General features: G+C 38.7%; 2 protein-coding genes across 2 annotated transcripts in view; one reads left to right on the forward strand and one right to left on the reverse strand.

Moving 5' to 3' along the window:
• Positions 1 to 10,598, forward strand: part of pth1r (parathyroid hormone 1 receptor) — a 51,322-nt gene extending 40,724 nt beyond the window's left edge. Inside the window, exons 7-13 of the mRNA XM_083928495.1 lie at positions 850 to 1,003; positions 1,403 to 1,463; positions 3,262 to 3,328; positions 3,459 to 3,553; positions 3,952 to 4,093; positions 5,115 to 5,156; positions 5,244 to 10,598. Of these exons, the coding sequence (XP_083784621.1) occupies positions 850 to 1,003; positions 1,403 to 1,463; positions 3,262 to 3,328; positions 3,459 to 3,553; positions 3,952 to 4,093; positions 5,115 to 5,156; positions 5,244 to 5,606 (924 nt within the window). The 3' untranslated portion in view covers positions 5,607 to 10,598. The remainder of the gene's footprint in view (positions 1 to 849; positions 1,004 to 1,402; positions 1,464 to 3,261; positions 3,329 to 3,458; positions 3,554 to 3,951; positions 4,094 to 5,114; positions 5,157 to 5,243) is intronic.
• Positions 10,599 to 10,814: 216 nt separating this feature from the next.
• tmie (transmembrane inner ear) lies at positions 10,815 to 22,560 on the reverse strand (the record flags this gene model as incomplete). Its single annotated transcript, XM_083928124.1, has 4 exons — positions 10,815 to 11,119; positions 18,631 to 18,780; positions 19,140 to 19,257; positions 22,450 to 22,560. 4 exons carry the CDS (start codon positions 22,558 to 22,560, stop codon positions 10,815 to 10,817), a joined length of 684 nt encoding a protein of 227 aa, XP_083784250.1.
• Between the last annotated feature and the right edge of the window lie 416 nt (positions 22,561 to 22,976).

Below are 22,976 nucleotides of genomic sequence, written 5' to 3' on the forward strand. Positions count from 1 at the left end.
CTTTCATTATCACATTTCATTACTACACATTCACATATTCATTATTATTTGTTTAAGCTGTCCGATTCCTACTAATCTGTCTTTGCAACAACGCTGAATGAATCCAATTTTGTTCCAGAATAAAGAAAAAAAGAATGTTCATAGAAAACAAAAATATCCAAATGTCCCCATGGCAAAACCCCTGCTGTAGCCCAGCAATGCTTTTTAAAATAGAAACTGATGAGAACAGATAGAGGTGACAATTATAAGAATGGTAATCACTGTGGAGGAAAGGAGCACTGAGAGGGATTGGCTTCTAATAACCATGGTGTGGCAATAAAGCAGTGTGGAGGTTAAGCGGAGCAGAATCGATGGCTGACTAAATCAGTGTAGGCTCCTGGGACTTCCACACATTGTGTCAATACAACAGCCAATATTACTTTTTGTTGGGGGGGGGTTCCCCATCCAAGTGAGGGTCTAGGAACAGAGAGATTGTGGATTTCGGGCTATATAAATATAATTACCATGACTAGATTTAACCTCTGTACGAACAGAAGTCATCTTTAAAAAGATCAAAACAAAATGCCACTTGTAATGTATATTAAAGGCACAGTTCCGGGATACTCATTTCAAACCTGGGGATTAATTCATTGCTTAATTCGTTCTATTTGTTGTTGTTTGTTTCAACTTCATTCAGCCAGTGACTTGTGTGATGTGCGTCTCAGCTTTCATCGCTCTCTAATACAAGTCAGCAGGGCACAGGGGAAATTCACACGGACCAAAAAGCATTCATACAGGATTTATAGAGGCTATATTGTAGAGCTATTGTACTCATTAAATCAAATCTCCTTGTCTGTTGTTTGTGCGCAGATTGGCTGCAAGGTGGTTGTGACCTTGTTCTTGTACTTTCTGGCGACCAACTACTACTGGATCCTTGTTGAGGGTCTGTACCTCCACAGCCTCATCTTTATGACCTTCTTCTCAGACAGAAAATATCTATGGGGATTTACTCTGATTGGATGGGGTGAGTTCTGCTTCATTTACATTCTTCTTGCAGGTACATGATTGCAATATGATTAGTAGGCAAATTAAATCATTCAATATGTAAGGTCTTTCTTTTTACATGTGTTTTGATTAGTCATTATAGAGCCTGTCAAATCCCTGATATGGTATTAATAAGTAGGTGAGAACAATCGAAAAAAGATTCTCCTGTCGGTGTAAAAACACTGCTTGAATATGGGCTTTACGGTTCCTGCATTGTACACACTGTGCGTATAAGTTACACAAGCACAGCGCATACAATGTGGATGCTGTGCTACCCAGGTTCTACCCATATGAGCAAAAAATTACGAACTTCTTACAGAATCAGTATTTTCTCATAGTGGTGGGCTGTAATTTGAATGGGTTTTCTTGTGTTTTTCAGGAGTACCAGCTATGGTTGTAACGGTTTGGGCAACTATGAGAGCCACGTTTGCAGACACAGAGTAAGTGATCTGCGTCAATAATATACAAACTATTCTTGCTATACTCAAAGGAGACATATCATAGTAATTTTACGATTCATATGTATTTTGGGATGCTATTAGAACATGTTTACAGTAAATGCATTAATACTCAAAAACCATTTCCTTATACTGTCTGTCTGAATAGTATTCACCAGTATTCACCCTCTGACTGAACCGCTGCATTTTAGTGCCTGTCATGTTTCTCCCATTTAAGAAACCCCCCTTCCAGGCCAGCGTTTCAGTAAATAATAGTTGTGACATAACCATACAGACGTCCTCAGGGCTCGTCTCAAGGCACAGTTTCTGACTACGGGCTGTGCGTATTTCTTTGTGGATTGAGTGTTTTGGTGTTTTTAGAGCACCTCAACCTGCTATACAATAAAGAAAAAGGCATGGAAATCTCACTTTTCACAATATGAAACATTTTGAATAGAGTAAAGTACTTTATGCATCAGTTTGATTTTGCTGATCAGATGTGGTACTGTATCTTTGGCAAGTCTCCTTTCTGCAAATATAAATACATGTATCCATGTAACATCAGCAGTATTTCACACGGACCTTGAGGGAAAAAGTCTAAAGATATTGTTCCTCACACTTCCTATTTACCAAACATGCCATAAACTTGTGTATTAATACTTATGGACAGGTATGAAAGCTTAGAAGAATTAAAGTGGATTCATTTCCAAAGAAAACTGCCTAAAACCAACTCCACAGTGGTCCTGCACAACACTCGAACATTGAAGCTGAGAGCTTACGGCTAAGCTGGTATCCAGCAGCTGTCCAGTGGAACTACACCACACGTCTCACTTCTCAGTCAGCAGGAAAGCAGATCCCTTCTGCGCCTTTTTATGGGCAAGACCAAAAAATACAGCTAGGCATGTTCATTCAGCAGTAAATAGTAGTGGTAGGCATCTGGTTAATAATCAAATCTATAGGGGCGGCCGGTGGCACAGTGGTTAGAGCAGTCGCCCCATGTAAAGAGGCTTAAGGTCTTCGAGGCAGCGGCCGTGGGTTCGACTCTGACCTGCGGCCCTCTGCTGCATGTCTCCCCCTCTCTCTCACCCCATTTCATATCTCTCTGTAATAAAAACGCTTGGAAAAACTGCCAAAAACTACCGCAACAGGCTTCAGGGCATTGTTAGAGTGTGCAGTAAAATTATCGGTACTCCACTCAAGGACATCTTGTACAAAACCAGGGCCCTGAACAAAGCCAGACTTGTCCTGTCTGACCCGAGCCATCCCTTAGCATCTGAATTTAAACTGCTTCCATCAAGACGCAGATTTAATGTGGCCAGATGCAGGACTGACAGATTTAAAAATTCCTGGGTTCCATTGGCTATTGGTCTTCTTAGCAATTAATAGCACTGTGGTCACTTTAACTCCTTATCTTTATCCAGTGAGGCACTGTTGCACTTTGTTTGTTTGTTGTTGAATTGATTTTAATTGTTTTGTTTTTGTGTCGTTGTCCCATGACACCCATGTTGTTGTTTTTTTGCTGCTGGCTGCACCGCAAATTGCCCCACGGGGACAATAAAGATCTCTTGACTTGACTACAGTACAGCTCTAGTTATTGACATGTGACAGTTAAGGCTCAGAGAACTTTTTTTTTTTTCCTTCCAATTAAAAAGAGGCACATATTTAATTATTTCAATGCCTTGATGCAAACTGAAAAAGTATTCTCAAAGGACTGAGGGATCCTGGATCATCACACCAATTTTAGACGCCCGATTCCTTATTTAACTCTACCTGTTACTCTGTTGTTTATCTACTGCTGCAGGTGTTGGGACTTAAGTGCCGGTAATTTGAAATGGATATATCAAGTGCCTATTCTGGCGGCTATAGTGGTGAGTACATGCAGCTTTCCCCCGCTGTGTGGGAAATAACAGTAATTCATTGCACCTGTCATATTATAGTTGTTAGTTATGTTTTCAATTACCCTTAATGATATCATTATGTTTCTATTTTTTTCTTCAGGTTAATTTTATGTTATTTCTGAACATTATCAGAGTCTTGGCGACTAAACTACGAGAAACTAATGCTGGAAGGTGTGATACAAGACAGCAGTACAGGTACTGTGCAAAATTCTTATTTTGATCTTCATGCCCCGCTGATTAATTCATCATATGACTTATATGTAACTCACATCACTTCCGTATTTCCTCTGATTGCATTTACATATTAACACAGGTTGCAGGGCTGTAACTTTTGATTATTCTAATTATTATTAAAGATTTGTCAGTCAGATATTGTTTTCGTTTCATCCGACTAAGAGACCAAAGTTAAAAACAGAGAAAAGTATCAAATTGCATATTGAAAAAGCTGAATTCATTACTCAAACCTTCTTTCAAACAACTCAAAATTGTTGTTTTCAAGTCACCATTTAGCTCTATAATGTGCAGAAGTTTTGGCAAATCACTGTGTAGCATTTTGTTAAGATTATAAAATGCTAGTCTGTGTTACTTTACAGAAAACTGTTGAAGTCCACTTTGGTGCTGATGCCACTCTTTGGTGTCCACTACATCATATTCCATGCCATGCCATATACAGAGGTGTCTGGAGTTCCCTGGCTGATACAGATGCACTATGAGATGCTGTTCAACTCCTTCCAGGTAAAGCTGCTTTAGAGGAAATATCAGAGATGCTAATTTAGCTCTGAGGCTCCCAGTGAATATTTATGTACAAATATGATGATCCGTAAGTTCTCTGGGTTAATGTGTCTTTATCACCAAAAAGACTCCGAATTGAAAATCCAAATTGCAATATTGACTATCGCAATATCAAAGTCAGTGGAGGCACATCTGTTAAAGGCATGATATGTGTTAAAATACTGTTCTAAATTAATTATTGTGGTGCTACTGATGTTTGGTACAGAGCCTCGCAAAAATCGCAACATGATCATTTTAACATATATTTCAACTTAAATGAGAATATTTATGCAAAATCATCATTCCCTCCAATATTGTAGTCATATTGCAGTATCAGTTACTGCTCATGATACACACCCATTGATAGATCTGAATTAGGATAAAAAAGGAAAAGAGGTGTAACCTGAGTCGTTAGATGTTTTTTTTACATGGAACCATCTGAGAAAGCCTCATTCGAAACTGATTGGGAAAGAGCAGGCACTTTCAAAACACTAATGAAAGAGCTTCTACTTACCTCTGGCAGGTGAATGGATGAACTATCTGTCTATCATACTCTCGCCAGTGTCAGTCAGGAGAAGAGAGAAAACATATTTTCCATCAAGCTTTCACTGCCACTCTCTTCTCTCAATGAAGAGAACATCTCCAGTTCTGATACACGTAACTTATGCCATTGCAGCATCTAAGCAAACGTCTTTAGGAGCTACCATTGTAGTTTTGAACGAGCGGTCGGCTCTCTTTTAGCTGAAACACAAATGCATTACTTGGAGCCTGACAAGATGGATTTCCGTGTGACATGTGAACTCTATTCTCACATGATCTTGTGTAATAAAGAGAATTTAGCTGCAGTGTAGGGTAAAGATAAGGGTGGCTGATAATTTCAAATAACAAACTAGATATCAATGTATACAGCTAAAATGTTATGTTAGGTTCACACTAAAGACAGCTGGCCTGGAAATTAATGAAATCCTTTTCTACTCTTTTTCAGGGATTCTTAGTTGCAATTATATATTGCTTTTGCAACGGGGAGGTAAGAACTCCGTTTGGCATTTTACACCAAAAACTCCTGCATGATATCTAAGCTCTCACGTGGCTAAACAACTTATTCTCTCCCAAGGTGCAAGCTGAGATCAAAAAGTCCTGGAGCAGGAGGACTCTTGCCCTGGACTTCAAAAGAAAAGCTCGGAGTGGCAGCAACACTTACAGCTATGGACCTATGGTATCACACACCAGTGTTACCAACGTCACTGCCAGAGGACCGTTGGCCCTCCACCTCACCACAAGGCTGGGACCGGTGCCTGTGAACGGGCACAGGAACCTCCCTGGGTACGTGAAGAATGGCTCTGTCTCTGAGAACTCTATACCCTCATCGGGACAGGAGCTTCACATTCCTGATGAAGAGCATTCAGCTCATACACGACCCTGTGAGAACGAGAAGCCCTCACCTGTGGTGGAGGAAGAGAGGGAGACAGTCATGTGACCTTCAGGCCATTGTGTGAAGGGATGAAAACTGAAAAAAAAGAATAATAATGAAACAGTCTCAGGATGGTCTGAAGGGGACGGCTGAATGCATCAACACTGCCAGTTTTTTCTCCTGTGAACGAAGCCAGAGCATTGCCAACAGATGTGGTTCAAAGCAAAAAAAAGGATGCATTACTTTGTGAGCCTTTAGTCGAGAGATGAGTGGCAAAACACTCTCAACTCTGTCTCCAACCGCCTGCCAAAGTGAATGTGTAAAAGGATGAAAACAGACTGCTGTTTCCTCTTTCTTTTCCACTGCCACAACTGTTGTTATTTTGTTTTCTGTTTGCTTTTTTGTGCTCAGCTTTTTGTGCATAAACTGGGGTTAGTTACAGTAGTTGCCGGGAACAGCCTTAATCACCTCTGTAAAGCCAGGTGGAGTATGAGTACACTGCATGTGTGGGCAATTTCATCAGCGGGTTTTCGGATTAAGTCAGCGTGAGTAGACTTAAGCCCCTTTTCACACTGTTGCGCCTTTTTCTGCCCTGTCGTCAGTATGAAAATGTAAGAAGATGCAATGGGGGGAGGGCAGAGTTGTTGCACCTTTAAGCCAGCAGCAGAGGTTGTGACAGAGCCAAATGCGGGACTACATGCAGTAGTGGTGCCCGAGTTGACCCAGCAGCATTCTGAGTCAGCCTCTACCAACTAGTAGGTATTAGTAGGCAACTAGTAGCCATTATCATTTATTCTACTGGTAAGCTGTATCACATGACAAACTAAACATAACCAAGTAAGGTTGTTCTCTTTGAATTAACAACAGGACTCCCAGAGAGTGAAAAAGAGACCAAGCTAACAGCGACTGTTACCATGTGAATAGAATTGTATTGGGCATTGTATTGTCTTTGAGGCTGATGACTACTGATAACACCCATTCAATGGAGCGATAACATCTCGATCAGGTGTCTGAGTGGCCTGAGTTATTAATAACTTACAGAAACAAATGCATTGTCCACCTTCTCTTCCCCCCTTCTCTCTCTCTCAAACACACACACACACACACACACACACACACACACACACACACGTTTTGTCCTTCTCTGTACTGACCGCTGTGCTGTAGTTTGTGGGTCATGTCAGGTTTGGGTGGGTAATTAACATTGTGGATTGGCTCACACCAATGTTGTAGTGGCACGCACTCCTCATTTGCTTCTAAAATGCCAGAATAATATGTGAAATCACATGCTGGCAGCATTATGCCGCCCTTGCTTGATTCAGTGTGTAGTAGGACAGCCGGCATAACAGCGAACCTTCAATGCGGCAGTATCTCTGTGTGAAAGGGGCTATAGTGTAGGCTCAGCTTAAAAAAAAACATGTAAATGCTTCTATTTTGGGGATATCTCTTCATGCTTTCTGGTGTGGTATATTATCTGGTCTGCATTGACTTAAATCCACTTCAGTGTAAAAAGGAAGGTACTCAGGTAATTGAAGTCCTCTGTTGTTGCACACCTATTTTTATACTTTCAAAGTGGTGTTTTAGTATAGTAAGCATTTCTCTGAGGGTGTTGGTATGTAATATAAGGCTGTGTTCATTTTCCTTTTTTCAAAATATTATAGCTTCCCCTGTTTAGAATAACCCAGTATTCCTCCCCCTAATTACAACGGATTTCAAAGAGTTCAAATGAATGTTTCTCATTCAAATTTTCTCCAAAAATACTCTCTCTCTCTTACTTACACACACACACACACACACAAACACACACACATACACACACACACACACACAACATGATGCCAAAGTAAGAATATCTCTTTGAAGACTATTGCTCTCTCTGGGTTCAGTGTCTAGGTAAAAACGAACAGTATCATGTGTCCCCCACACAGTTTTCAAAGGGAGAGACCCAATTTAAACACACAAGGTGAAGGAAATGGTTATATATTCCAGTGGAATGTTAATTAAATGAGGATTCCAAGAAAAGGAGTGACATTTTTGGTGGAAGGAAGGAAAACCCAGAAATCCCAGTCATTTTTGCAGATGGTCCAGTGTTGCTGCTTTTTGATGTATATATACAAGTCACAATGTTTACAAAGATCAGAAATACGTTCTAATTGTGAGCTTATAGTGTTCATGTGTATGGATATTATATGTTATAAAGCTATGTTTCAATGTTTTTTTTTACATGTTTGTTTACAAAATGTTTGCGTCATTTGATCATGTATATAGTTCAAAACAAAACTGGTGAATATATTTACAGATGACAGAGGGCATTCAAACTAGCATTTAATTAAGCATTTCACAAGATATCTTAAACCTCGTACTTGTAATTTACCACACTTAACCTGCATGGATTGCAGGTGACATTATCTGTCATACCAAAGAGAAAAGGCTATTTTACAGTATTTCTTTCTTTTTTTCATCTACCATCTCGTTCTCAGTGAACAAAAGGTCTTAAAGTTGCAAGTCCTCTCTAAAAAAAGGTATTTGCTACTGGTATTTTGTGTAGAAAAATGTCAAGATAAAAGTGTTGAAATGGAGCATCTCAGATTGAAGTTTCTTTAATATTACAGGAAGTTGTGTTGCTCTGCTTGGATTATGGACTTAACTTGGTCCATAGCACTAAATAAGTCAATACATCTAATGAAGTTTTACCTAACATCCACCAACATGTGACCAAAACTAATATTTGCTCAGTTTAAAGGATGAGTCTGTTAATATACTACATGTTTCTTATTGTCAAGAAATCCTTTGGAAATACCAAAACACCCTGCAGTGTCATTGCTAGTTTCAGACCAACACAGTTGTTTTGATGCCCAGCCCCCACATTGTGTTGATAGCTGATGTGCTTGCATCCATCTGTGCACCCATGGGTGTGTTAAATGTAGTGTAATCAGGGGCAGTGTTGGCACATTGCTATCTTGAGGCAGCATAAAGCGATTGACCACCAAAAACCTGGTCTAAAGTCAAAGGAACGGTATTTTCCCCATATTTAAAGAATGGATTATTGAGATAATAAGGCTAGTGATGCACAGACTGCAGCTTTATCCACAGATAAATGATTTAAGCATACAAGAACATACTATGGCATCAGAGCTGCTCCGAGCATCACGCTTAGTAGTGCTCCTCCTCAGTTAAATAGGTTTTCAGTGTATTTGCTCATATGCATTCAAATGATTTTGTTGATGGGACAGAGGACTGTGAGACAGTGAAGGGTTTGCAGCTTGTTGTACAAACAGATTTGTTTCCTCAGCAGAAAACAGCTGGCTTCTCTAATTTCATAAACCCACAAAAGAAATAGCAATGCTCCTGTTTTGTTGGTTTCATTCATAGGACGACCAAAACACACCCTTGATTAATGAAGACCTAATACAAACACTTTGTACCTTGCGCCTCACTTTGCATACTAGTTAGACGACGCACAAACACGTCGTCTAACCATTATTCACGTTTAAAGTTGTACTCTGTAAGATTTTCATCTATTTAACTGCCTTTTAAGTTACTATCTATCAAAGAGTGAGTTAAAACAATGGTGATTGATCATATGACCCACTAACGAAAGCACTTCTACTTGCCTTTTTGCTGATTATTCCAATATCCGTGTCTGTGGCGACATTCCCGGGCTAGATGTAAATACACAGCCATGCTAGTGATGCTGACAGTGGTTGGTCCGCCAGCCGAACATGTCACTAACGGTTATGCTGCGTTCACTTGTAATTGAAAATCGGGAACTTTCAACTTCTGAGTCAGGCTTGTAGTAAGGGCAGGAGTGTAATAGGAACATGTGTGTACGTGTATGGATTTAAAAATGGGGGGAAAAAATAGTCAACACACATAGTGACCGTGAACATGACAATATGAAGAGCACTGAAAGAACAGGCTCGCCTGCAATTACATTTTACCGCCAAAAAAGCCACTAGAAACAACGTATCTCAATTCTTATAGAGTACTAACCTGAACTCCGCCAGATGGATTGATTCGCATAATTCGCATTTGCTCTACATATCCATCTGGGAACTCTCGGTTGGAGATCTTTTGGGAAGGGGCGGAAATAACAGTTGGTGATTGGATAAATCATCTGTCTATCACCACCTGTGCTTGTGATAGACAGGCAAAATCAACCAACCAGGTCAACGAAGCGTATGATGTACTAACAAAGGATTCAGGCAAAGTAAACAACATGTCGGTAAAGGATATTTGCCGTTTGTGTAACGCAAATTTACAAATAAAAGGCTCAATTTGCCCGGTCCATATTCCAACAGAAGGATCCCAGAGAAAAAAAGCACACTGAACAGTCGCTTCTCGTTGCGTCACACTTCTAGCCGCCTCAAAACCAATGCTGATTGGCTCGGTCGATTGGCTTGTGGTTGAGTGTATTGAATAGAAGACTAACAATTACAGGTTACTGCAGACTACAGTAATGTAAACAGGAAAATACTGAGGTGGAGGGAAACTGTTGATAATACAAGATTTTAAAGTCTTTAAAGATTTTTTTCATGTTTATCTGACTAATTTTAGCTCACAACTCTGGAAACTTAATTCTGAATGTGCACCCTTTTCAGTACAGTTCAGGTGTACATTGAATTTAATTCATTCATTTGCATTTGACTGAGGTAGTTTTTCAAATTCAGTCTGGCTTTCCATTAACAAGTAAACATTATGGTTTCATTGAAAAGGTGGCTGGTATCGGAACATGAAAATCTTTTACAAAAAAATGTGGAAAGTTATATTTGAGCACTTTAATATCCTATAATACAGTATTGTGTTCTGATTGTATCATGTCAAATGATTGTGTTTGGAATCAAGTGTAAAATAAGGCCAATAATAATAGAGCTAATGTTGTAAATCATTGTTTTCAAATACCTCTCATGGAAGTATAAAATGTGTGTGGTTGTCTTTTATTTATGTTGTGCCGAAATGTACTCAGTGGAGTCAGCATTTGTCTTCATGCTTTAGTAACAATATGTGAGCGGTGTTTTCTAAGACGCATCTCACCTTCTCATCACTCTGTAGTGATTTAGGCACGTTTTAGATATCAGTGTAAACTTGGAATAAAATAAAAATGTTTTCTTGTCTCTAATGTTCTAATCAGTGAATTGTGAATAAAACAATACATCTGTAACTTTGAAGTAGATAAATGACGCATTTTTCAAATTTTTGTTTATTTTAAATATAATATCATACAAATTCCGTTTTAGAAAAATAATGTGCAAAATGCTTGGCAAAGGCAAAAGTTCACTTCTGAGATTTCTTGGCTCCCCCTTTAGCCCCTCCTTTGCCTCCTTTTTCTCCTTTGCCTCCTTTCTCCCCTTTGTCTCCCTTCTCTCCAGATTTCTTCCCTTTCCCTTCATCAGCTTCTTTCTTGGATGCTCTCTTTTCACCTTTTTCCCCCTTTTTTGTTGACGCATCCTTTTCATCTCCTTTCCCTTCTTTGGCACCCTTGCCCTCTTTCTTGCCCTCCTTGGTCTTCTTCTCTGCCTTTTCAGCATCCACTTTTCCAGAGACTGTTGTCACTTCCTCTTTTACTTCTGCTTTTGCAGCTGCAGGAAAAACAAGAGAAGAAAAGGTCAAAGGCTTCATGGCGATGGCAACATCAGGTATCACCAGGGTCTTGCCTGTAATGCTTATTGGAAGGGAGAATTTATGTAATACAACAGAATGTCGGGCTAAGTAGGTTGCACGTAATGAAGGCACATCTGTTTCTATCTGTACTAATAAGCATGGTCTATTTATTTTTTTAATTGGATTGTTTCATGTGCTGTTTGGGTGAGGAATAGAGAACACAGATTTATAGTCAGCTTTGTGGGAGTTTACAGATAAAGTTTTTCTTATTATTCAAGAAGTGACACAATGAAGATGTACACAGCTAACAGACTAAAAAGAATAGCTTGATATTCATTGCTTTCTTGCTGAGAGTTACATGAGGAGAAAGTTACCACTCTCATGTCTGTATGGTATTCTACTGCTGGGGGTCCGTTAGATAAGCGTAGTTTAGCATTAAGATGAAAAACAGCTAACCTAGCTCTGTCCAGAGGTAATATCTGTCTACCAACACCTCTAAGGCTTATTAACATCTTATATTGTGTTTTCTATATTCGTACAAAAGCCGACGCAAGTTGCAGTTTCAAAGTTACCACTCTCATGTCTGTATGGTATTCTATTGCTGGGGGTCCGTTAGATTAGCGTAGTTTCGCATAAAGATGAAAAACAGCTAACCTAGCTCTGTCCAGAGGTAATATCTGTCTACCAACACCTCTAAGGCTTATTAACATGTTATATTGTGTTTTTTATATTCGTACAAAAGCCAACGCAAGTTGCAGTTTCAAGGTCGATTATAGCAGACTAGTGGACAGTGACTACAAGAAATAGTGCTGCTTCCTGTAAAACTGCAATTTGTGATTTTATATACTTTATACTTTTAAATGAAAGAGCCACAGTTACGAAGCTTTTCAGATGCTGCTAGGTGGATTTTGTTACATTCAGACAGAGCAAGGCTAACTGTTTGCCTGTTTCCAGTCTTTATGCGAAGCTAAGCTAACTGACTGGTGGCTGCAGTTACACAGAAAACTATAAAGTGTATTTCCTGAAATATCAAAACTATTGCTTAAAACTCTCCATGACACTAGCCTATATGCTCTCTGTAGACATTATTTAGTCTCCCTAAAATTAGCCTGTATGCAAAGATGATGTTAAAACAGGTGGCCTCCATGTGAATGTTTATATACGCAGGTAATCTCTATTGAGACAGGGGGTCTCATTCTCAAGAAAGACCTGGTCAAGACACAACAGCAATGCCACACAAAGGACATTCATACAAAGACAAAATAGGACACATACAAACTAAAACTAGTCTTTGAGAATAAAATCAAAGGTTTCCAATGGTACCTTTAATTGCAGAAAAAATAAAAAGTAAAAAGGAATTTTCAGTTAATTTCTTGGAACAGTTGAGCCAACAACATTTTCTTTCAGAAATCACATTTGACAGACTGTTTTTCCACATGAAAGATGCACCCGGCCCTAATAAAGCTCACATTACGCTAACATGGTCCTCCTAAATATGCATGTAACGGCTCCAGGCAAGAGTTTGAAAATTACATGATATAGATCAACAAGAAACATTGGTGTGATTTTACACTACAGCAACTATTGTTTAAAAACTGTGAAAATTGCTCAAAGGACAGACTCCGGTTAGGGCTAAACGGAGCTTCTTTGTTGTTGTTTATTCCAATAGCTGAGCAAACATTTCCCCGATGCTCTATGCAGAGAAACTTGATACACAAACAAAGGCCAAGAAACCAAATGAAAAACACACACCAAATGTCACAAGTTGCCGGAGGGGGTCAAAGTAAACCTGAAATGATTTCCTACCTGTGTTTTACTGTGCTGGGTTAATCCTGCTGACTTAAAGTAATCAACCAACCATCACAGTGTTTGTGAATAGATTTCTTTGTGTTTTGACTGAATTCCGAAACTGCCTTCCTTTCTTATCCTTTTGCATTTCTCCTTCACTTCAGCTCCTTTTAAGTATACTTTGAATTTTTTAATTGCCTCCGCGCTGGCAACATTTCACATTAATGTCTAATAGGATAAAATGATGAAGCAGTGACATTTTATATTCAAAGGTCAAAGGTCAACTTCATTGTGACTTCATTTTTCATTCAGCATCCATTTTATTTCATTGGATGCTGAATTGGTGACACTAATATTAAAATTGTGGTGATTGTTATGATTTCTCAAAAGGGTTGAAAATGTGTGTGAGGCATCTATTTTTTGTCAAAAAATACACTTCATGCCTTTTTATTAAATTCCTTCAAAGTCTTCACTACATGCATTATTTAAGTCTGGACAGACATGGATGTAAAAGACAACTTTGCTGGTTGGAGAAGGTTTTTTTTTTTCTTCTTTACAAGTCGGATTTAAACAACACCTTGAGAGATGATACATCAGTATAAAGAGTTAATGCTTAGGTTAGTGGCGTCTAAATGAAGGGCTTTATTAAATGTCAGAATTAGAAACCAGGATGTGTTGCACATTGTTGTAATTTTGGTAAAAATTGGAGTGGTACTACCATGAGTCCTGTTGTTTACATACTGCGTATGGTAGTGGAATAATTAAAGGTTAATATTGCCCTCTACAAAAGGCTATGTCGGTCACATTACTAGTAAATGTCAAAAGTTCAGCTCCGATACAGCTAGTAGAATTTTTGATCAAACTTGAGGGCACAGGGCTTTCTGACATTGTGACATTTCAAAGAAATCCCAGTTCAGTCTGACTGACAAAACTGTATGTTTTCTCAGAAGTGATGCAAAAAAACTGCCTTACTGATATCACAAACAATGCCAGTTTTAATTTGGTTAGATAAGTTCTTCCTACTGAGGAACAAAACGTGACTTCTAACCAGACCAAATTTCCTCTTTACAAGTCCGTCACTCATCAGTCCGCGCGTTGTGAACCTTAGACGACCTTTTCCCTTGACGCCCATTCAGAGCTTTAAGTAGACAGATGCGTGAGAAATGTGTTTGCGTTATTCGTGACACTGAGACCATCCATTTTTCAGATTCTTGAAATCATGCACTTGGTACTGTAGAAGCAGCAGGTTGGATTGATGGCAAATAAGTGAAGGTGGCAAATGGGAGGAATTGATCCACAGCTCGGTCTTTTCAGTCCCTATATTTTATTGAATTTTTGTGTGAGTGCTTGCTTGTGTGAGAGGAAGGGCTGAAAGATAGAGACTGAGGCCCTATTTACACAACAACGCTCACGGATGAAAACGACAATAAACTTTATCAGATGTGCCTTTCATTTAGACGGCGACAGTGTTTTGGGGGCTTACAAAAGCAAAAAAATGAAACCACCCTCCAAAGTGGAAATCTCAATAACTCTTCACCGTTGTGTTTCCTTGTAAAGGGGAAAAAACGCAAAAGTGTGCTCTGATCTGCTCACGCTGGCTCATGTGGCGTACATGTTTAGGTAACATTCATGTGCAGAGTACAGGTAAACAACAACAAACATGTAGGACTATTTCCATCAGTCGGACATTCAAGTTTCCTGGGTGGGAGGCTGCAGACCCTGCTGCAGATCTCTGTCCCACTGTACGGCGTCCTGCTTCTCAGCTATTAGGGACTGATGCAGAAGGAAGTTTCTATGCATACACGAGCTCTGGGTGGTGTTGTGTGGCCGTGCTTCACAGCACCACCTAGCCACCTGACGTGCATACCACATCAAATTTTACATAGGTCTACTTTTGTATCACCGTATGCACGCAGATTTCCCCCCAAATACGCTCGTCTAAACAGGGAATAAAAAGCGAGAACTTTTAGATCGTCTTCGTCTAAACAGGGCCTAAGCCTGTGGTCGCCCTTCCTCTTTCTTCTCAATGTGCTGTGACATATATTGGCTGTGATTGGAAATTGGAAAGCTTTTTGTTTATCATATTTTTCCCCAACATGCTTTTAACAGCTCGGTAAGAATGTGCAAACAGAGGCACAGATACATTCTCAATGGAAAATGTCAGACATCTCAATTGGTGTAGAAACAAAGGATATTCTTTTCCTGTAAACAGCTACACAGATTTTATGAAAAATGTATTCATGCACACATCTCTTTAAGAGAGGTCATTCCTTGAGCCTCATTTGTAACATTTACTTGACTGCTAAGTCATATTGTGTGTTGTTCTCCCTGATTGCTCTGGATTTCCTAAGTGAACTGTTGCTTTGCATAATCAAGCCCTCATCAAAAAATGAACTTCATTTCATATTAAGACAGTTAGTACATTATAATCAACGACACAACATTTACTCTATATTCTCAGTCATGTGGTTTGCCATTTCAGTGTAGCCTAAATGTGACATAATCACTGGAGAAAATATTGCAAAAGGAGATGGATCTATTCTTATTTATTTCCTTAAATAAAATAAATGTATGAATGTTCCTAAATAATGAATAAAAAATCACGTTATTTGTGTGTGCAATCAAGAGACTGTCCATTAAATTGTGTATTCTTTTTTAAAAAAAATGGCTTTTATATATTGTGAAAAGGCTGCCTTTCTCTCTTTTCACTAGGAAAATGTTCCCAACATTAACAGTGTTTTGTGTCTGCTTAATTCTAAATTTAAGTATAATGTTTCAGTTTATTCAATACATTATCAATTGATGTGTTGGTTGTGGGTTCATAGTTTTTTTTATTCTGGTTCTGCCTGTGATGTGGGGGTAGATCAGCTGCTCACCAGCTCAATCAAGGAGAGTGCAGGCAGGTTTGCCTGATTAGGTCCTCTCAGCAGGGAGGTGCTGGGTACTCTTAAGGTGTAGGAGAATAGATCTGCAATAAATTCAATATTTATCATATGTGGGGTGCTTATTATTACTATTATTACCATATATCTATAGATATAGATATATGGTAATAAAAGTACACTTAAACATTATATATTATATTATATATTTTTTTGTATTATATATATATATATATATATATATATATATATATATATATATATATATATATATATATATATATATATATATATAATGTTTCAGTGTTAAATGTTTCACAGTTCACCCTATACTTTCATGGGCAGATGGTAGGTTCCAATTAGGTGAGGCTGAGATGTTAAAGAAAACAAGAAGGTGGTAGCTTGCTGTGCACACTGTGATGTTTCGGTTTTTCTTTTGTTTTATGTTATTATGCCTCAGTTTAATTTAGCTTCATGGTAATTTCCAGGTTTCATTTTGTACACTTTGAGTATGTATTATGTTTGTTTTTTGCAAGTTAACTAATAATTAAGTTGTTGAAAAAAACATTACAGCAGGGTTTGTTTGGAGCTCATGGTTGAGAGCAGCTAATAAATATGTCCATCCTTACTCTTGATTAGGGCTGGAGTCTGTGTAACTTCCCCTCAGCCCTTCTCCCAAAGCCACGGTTGACTAGTTATATAGTCACGAAATAGGATTTACTCCAGTGCATCCTAGATCAACTCTCTAGACTCCACTCGAGATTAAAGAGATGTGCATGCTCTCGTAACAGTCTGTTTATCATATGATCACCCCTCAACCCCGCTACACTTGCCTTTGCTGAGGAGCATGTTGTGTCGACATAGGAGAACTGGTCCAGAGTGCACTTCATGAGAGTACATTTAATTTATTTGGATCTGATGAGAAACATTATGTTCGGCATAGGACTGGGGAAAGACTGAACCCAAAGTGTGTAAAGAAGTCAGTTAAATTCGGAGGATGAAGTGTCTGGTGGATGGTTTGGTGGATGGTTTCTGAAGCAGGAGTTGGGCCTCTTGTACAGCTACATGGCAGGGTAAATGCTAATATTTATGTGAACCTCCTTCAGCAACATGCAATACCATCACTGCAGTTGTCTCCGACTCAGCCCGCAATTTTCATGTAGGACAATTCCCCCTGTGACACTGCAAAACGGGTGAAGCAGTTCCTTAAAGCTAAGAATATTGAAACCATGAAATGGCCAGCCCAGAGTCCAGATAAAAAACCCCATAGAGAATCTCTGGAAAATCCTTGGCAACAAAGTAATGTCTAAGAAACCCACTACAGTTACAGAACTGTGGAAGAAACTGAAGAAGAATGGACCAAGATCAAACCAGAGCAGAGTGAGAAACTAGTTATGTCCTGTGAGCGCAGATGTGCTGAAGTCATTCAAAGCAAGGGCCTCTACACTTCCTATTCATTTTTTAATCCTAAATCCCTAAGAAAACGTTTTTGTTGAAGTGCCTTGGTTATACAGCAGTTGTATAGCCACATTTCTCAATATCTAGTATCAAGTATTTCTAATTTGTTTCTCTAATTTTGATCTCCATTTCCATTCCACCAAATTCCAGAGAGATGGAGAGATTAAAGACCAGAACATTTAATTAGCTACAAAAGACACCAGTGGTATTGACTTCAATGATCATATTTAATTAACCATTAACGGGAAATAGTGTCAATGATTTGCTTTATTCAAAGCTAACCTTGGAAAGCAGGATAGTAGGGAAACAGACAAACAGAGCACAAACAGCATGCTGCATGCATTATCATTGTAATTGCTTACAGTACTTTCATCATCAGTCATATGCATGAAGCAAAATATTATCTAAATGAAAAACATCTTTGCAAATTTGCCAAAGCATTATAATTTGTATTTTAAGACACAGTAAACATCTTATTAAGTCTTATTTTCTACTTCACATAGTTACTGATGCACTTGTCCACCACAAAAGTAACATTTGGAAACATTTTTTTCAAAAGTGATGTGGTAAGCACTCAAATTCACATTTTTATTTGCTTAAATACCATTTAGAAAGACCAAGTAGATGTGTGCTGCATGGAGAGGACTTAAAGCGTGGCTACCAGTGTATACACTGTATTTTAAAGTCGCTGAGTCAATAAGAGTGTCTGAAAGAAGTTAAAAAGCAGGAGGAAAGAAGAGGAAAAAATCAGCCCGTCTCCGGCAAGGTGAGGGAGCTATGTTGCTCCTCGCTGACCCTATCTGCTGAGACCGGGCTGTTATTAGCAATTTGCGTTTGGACCTGCTCAGAGACTGTCAGTACTGCAGAAGGATCTGGAGCAGCTGGAAGAAAAGCAGGAAGAGAATGGCAGAGAAAAGAAGAGAAGAGAAGAGAAGAGAAGAGACGAGGAAATTTAGTATAAAACAGAGCAGAAGTGTAGGAAATGTTGTCAGATGGAAAGCAGAGACATTAAAAATGTAAGAAATGATAGGCTCCTAGAAAGACACTATGTAAAAAGACAGCTGTCGTTGTAAAGTGGTACTACAACCCACTACAACTGAAGCTCTTCCCACAGAAAGCCATTTGTCCTGCTTTTCAGATCTCTAGGGTGTGCTTTTACACCCTACACTCTGTTGTTCATCAATGTCGTACTATAGAGTTCACAGTTTTATCTCACATTTTGTCATTTGCAGCCAAAACCAGTTGAAGTTGCTGTGTGCGAGAACACTAGAAAACCATTCAAAAAAAGAGCTGTATTGATAATATTACCAATTTAATACAGTCACATTAACATTGGAAAGATACAAGAGGGAGGTACTTACATCCTGGGATCTCAGTCAGCTCGTTCAGTGGTGGCACTGTCTCTAATGTGTTGGCGTATTTCTTGGCAGCTTGTCTTTGTGCGTGCCGGGCTTCTATTTCCTTTTTGGTTCTCGGGATACGGCATTTGAATATACAACATAGAGTGATAACTGAAGGAGAGGGGCAGTGGGGCAAAGACAGGGACACAATGAGTTTTAAATAACACATTGAATAATTGCAACATTGTAATTATTTATACAGGTGTATATATATATATATATATATATTGTTGATTTCTTTGTCCTTGTTCTACAGTATGACTCACTTCTGGAAACACAGATGTGATCCTGCCTTTTTCTGGATTATTATTATTGTTATATTACTAATCACACTGTGTGCTTGATAATCAGAATGTGGATGCGTGATTGAATACATCATCTTTGGCCTACTGTTATTTCTCAAAATTACAGTTCATATGAAAAACGTTTTTTGGAGGTGTCAAAAAAGGGATTTCATGGGCTATACTGACCAACTGCCAAAATAAAGACTGAGAAGATGGCGATGACTTGCCATAACCGCAGCCCCCAGAAAACAACAGACTCTGAGGTGATGGGGTCTGGCTTCTTTGGGGGATCTGTAGGCAATAGCTGTGGGGGGAAAAAAGAGACATGGACTTTTTTAAGTATCTGCACACCACAAATAAACCTTCACAAACAGTTACCACAGCAGAGAGCAAACCCTGAGGAGTACACAAGATCTTAGAGCATCTGAAGTTTAACATCCTCTCTTCATTATCTCCAGGCAATGTAGTGTGTCAGTACAATAAGTGGAGTAAGATTTTTCAGCCTCTCCTCTATCTTTCTGATTTCAAGTAAAGCAGAATTAATGATACACTCTGTTGGAATCTACATATTAGATTCATTCATTAAACAAATATAGAAATAAAGAAAGAGTTTGATGTCATCTTATAATAAAGGAAAGCTCAATAATTTCAATCTGTGCAGGTATCAGAGAATGCTTGAGTGACATCAGTTTTACTTCAATGTTTATGCATTAAAACGTGTTTTCAAATATCAAGAAGTCACACAATAGCAAATATCCTTTGTACAGTGTGAAGGCACTGATTTCTTATTTACCAATTACCTGTGTGTCACATGGCCAATCATTTCAGTCTGCTTTCAGAGTTATCTGTCCACATCCACCTTGCACCCTGAACTTTGTGAAGGTCAATTCATTTGATATATTAATTCCATGTATTCTTTATCTTATTACTTACATGTATGACATTTCACTGAACTGACATACAGTTCCTAACATAAATACTTAAATAAGAAAAAACGATCCACATGAATCTATATTTACTCGACACAAACAAATGCTGAGGTCTACAAACAAAGCCTGACTCTTATTTTTAGACTTTTCCTGCACTTTCGTTCCCTATATGGTCTCTCTGATGCCCCAAGTTCATTCAATAATGTCCAAATCTACAATTTGTTTTTTGTTTTTTAAGTTTCACAACACCTTTCTCCAGACCTGGTGATTGGGGAACAATAAGTAGGCCTACACAGTAAAAAATGTGTGAGTTATCATATATACATATATATATATATATACATATATATACAGTAGTATACATACTATGTGTGATGGCTTGGATCACTACTTAGCTAAAGCCAGCAGAGCGACAGTTGCCTGATAGAATCATTGTGAGGATTTCTTCTTGTCTACTGTGTATTGATTGCTTGATTGGATGATGCAAGGTTGTTTTGGAAACCCTATACTTTTGACCATAACCCAAGAAGAGATGGATCAGAAAATGGACACTTATTACATTTGCTGCCTATACTGATAACAGCATTATGTGGTGAAATGGAAAAATGTAACAGGAATAAGTAGAGACGATGATGTAAGCACTACAGGACTGAGGCTCTGCAGAGGATAAGACATGAATGGGAATCATTTTGCATCGGTAGAAACTAACTGAAATACTAAATTTTTCGACGTTCTTTTTCGTTTAAATAAAAAGAAAGAAAAAGAACATATGACAAGTAACAGTTTCCAGGTTAATGTTAAACACACAATGAAGGATAGAGAGCAGTTAATGTGGAAATCACTAAATAAATCAGCAGGTGTTATGATTAACTTAGATATTTAAAATCTCCATGTGCTTACTCCTTTATGCCATGTGAGACTCTCCGTACCCGGGCAAAACAACCCAGTGTTTTTGCTGTTTGTCAGACCTGAAAGGCTTCTAAGAGGCAACATGTGACAGTACTAACTGTCTTCGGGGGCCTCTATAGTGTTTGTCTGAGGAGAACACAAATTGGACTGTGGACAAATAAGCTGCAAAGAAAAATCTGAAAATCGACATTTGGTTGAATCAGTTTACACTTGTGCTTGTGCAACTCCCAGAGGGATTAGCTTTGATGGGGGATATTTAGCGATGCTCCTAAATTATAACAATGTTTGTTTCAAGAGTGATTATATAATGCTAAGTCGCTTCCTCTGGGGCATTTCATGGGGCGAGATTAGTGGCTATAAGCCTCAAGTTTTCTCTTGGTGTAACAAACAAAAGAAACTCAGAAGATTACTGGCCTCAAGTTACCTCATGTTAATCATTACTGTATATACCCAAATGTATGACAAATGGTGGTTTGTTGGATGGTTGGATGGTTAGTTTGATTGTAAAATATTCAATGGCATGTTTGGATTTTCTTCCTAAAATAATTTTTTTGGTTTATGTAAGAAGATCTTTTAGGGACTAATTGAGGAAGATTAGCATCATAGAATGAAGGATCAAATTCTAAAAACAAGAAAATCAGCAATGGGGTACAGGTTTAGTTATGCCACATATATATACATATATATATGTATATATATATTTGCAGTTGTGTGCCAGTGCCCATGGTATTTCGATTATATTTCCTGATGTTTGCACTACATGCACATGAAAGTAAAACATTCACTATCTGTCACCTGAGACTGTTGAGCTAGCCTTTTTTATTTACAGGATAAACATTATTTTTGCTCATTAGGCATCTTCAGCTACCAACTCTAGCTTTTTTCTAAGTTTTTGAAGCTTAGAATACCTCACACGCACATCCAGAGGGAGGCTGTTTCTAGAAGTTTCATGTGCTTTCTATAATAAGAACAAGATGTCACATGGCAAAATGGGTTATTTGTATATATATATCAATCAATATAAATATTATCTATTATCTGTTGCCTCTTTATAACTGTATCCAAGAATTAAGTCTATGGGATTACTCAGAATGCATTTTCCGCACATTTTTAAATCATACAATCCATGTTCAACATATAATTTATTGTTATGTCATGGCTACTTTGTTTCAGCTACTGATTCACATTATTTTAATAAAGGACCGTTTTGTCATTGATTAATGCATTGTGTCCTTTCAGTCATGTTTACACAGTGCCCTGTATAGAAAGCCAATGAATTAGCTATTTTTCAGAAGCAGAATTATTTTAATACAAGTTAGAAGTTTGTAGTCAGATGATTGTAGTTGTCATATTTAATCCATTTCTCTTCAGCTTAAAACCACAACAACAACTTCATACCACATCATACCAGGAGTCGTCATACTCATCCTCCTGTTTGCACCCATATAAACACATGTGGCTTGGCTATTCTTGTAAGATGTATCAGGTTTCACCCTATATTCCTTTACTTGTCAACAAGTAACATAAGCAACAACTCTGGCGACCATACAATGTGTAGGAATCACACAAAGATACCCTGTAAACAGCAGAACACCTGCACCTATTCAGGATATTTCTGAAAGGAACTTGTGGAGGACATGGTGGTATCAGGCTCTTACCTCAGGATCCGGGATCTGGGAGAACACGGAGGACAAGCACTGAGACAGCAGCACTGCTCCCCAGCCCCGCAGTAGGAACTGAGATGGACATACAGGCTGATCCCCAACCATTCTCTCCCCCTCTTTCTCCCTGCAGCCTCCCAGCCCCCTCTCTCACTCTTCCTCTCTTCTTCTTTCTCTGTGTCTGCCTGCCTGCCTGCACTGGCGCCGTATAGAGGACAGGACCACAATGGCCCTCGGTGATTAATGGTGACTATTTTGCTGACGGCTTCCTTCCATCTACAGTTGTCTGCTGCTCTTCTCTTCTGTCTCTCGCCTTTCTCCCACAACACTGCATAAACACCAAAGACACACGGGCAGTTACCACTGCAAGCACCTCAAAACTGCTACAATGCAGTGAGCCAACCCTGCAGTTAAGGTACATTAATTAATTAATAGACCTGGTGTGGTTTACAACCAGCTCATCCTGCTGGTAATGCAGTGTGGGGGGGATGGGCAGTACAGATCACCGTGGGGTTGGCCTGCAC

Source organism: Echiichthys vipera (genome assembly GCF_963691815.1).
Source record: "Echiichthys vipera genome assembly, chromosome: 15".
NCBI classification, from domain to species: Eukaryota; Metazoa; Chordata; class Actinopteri; order Perciformes; family Trachinidae; genus Echiichthys; species Echiichthys vipera.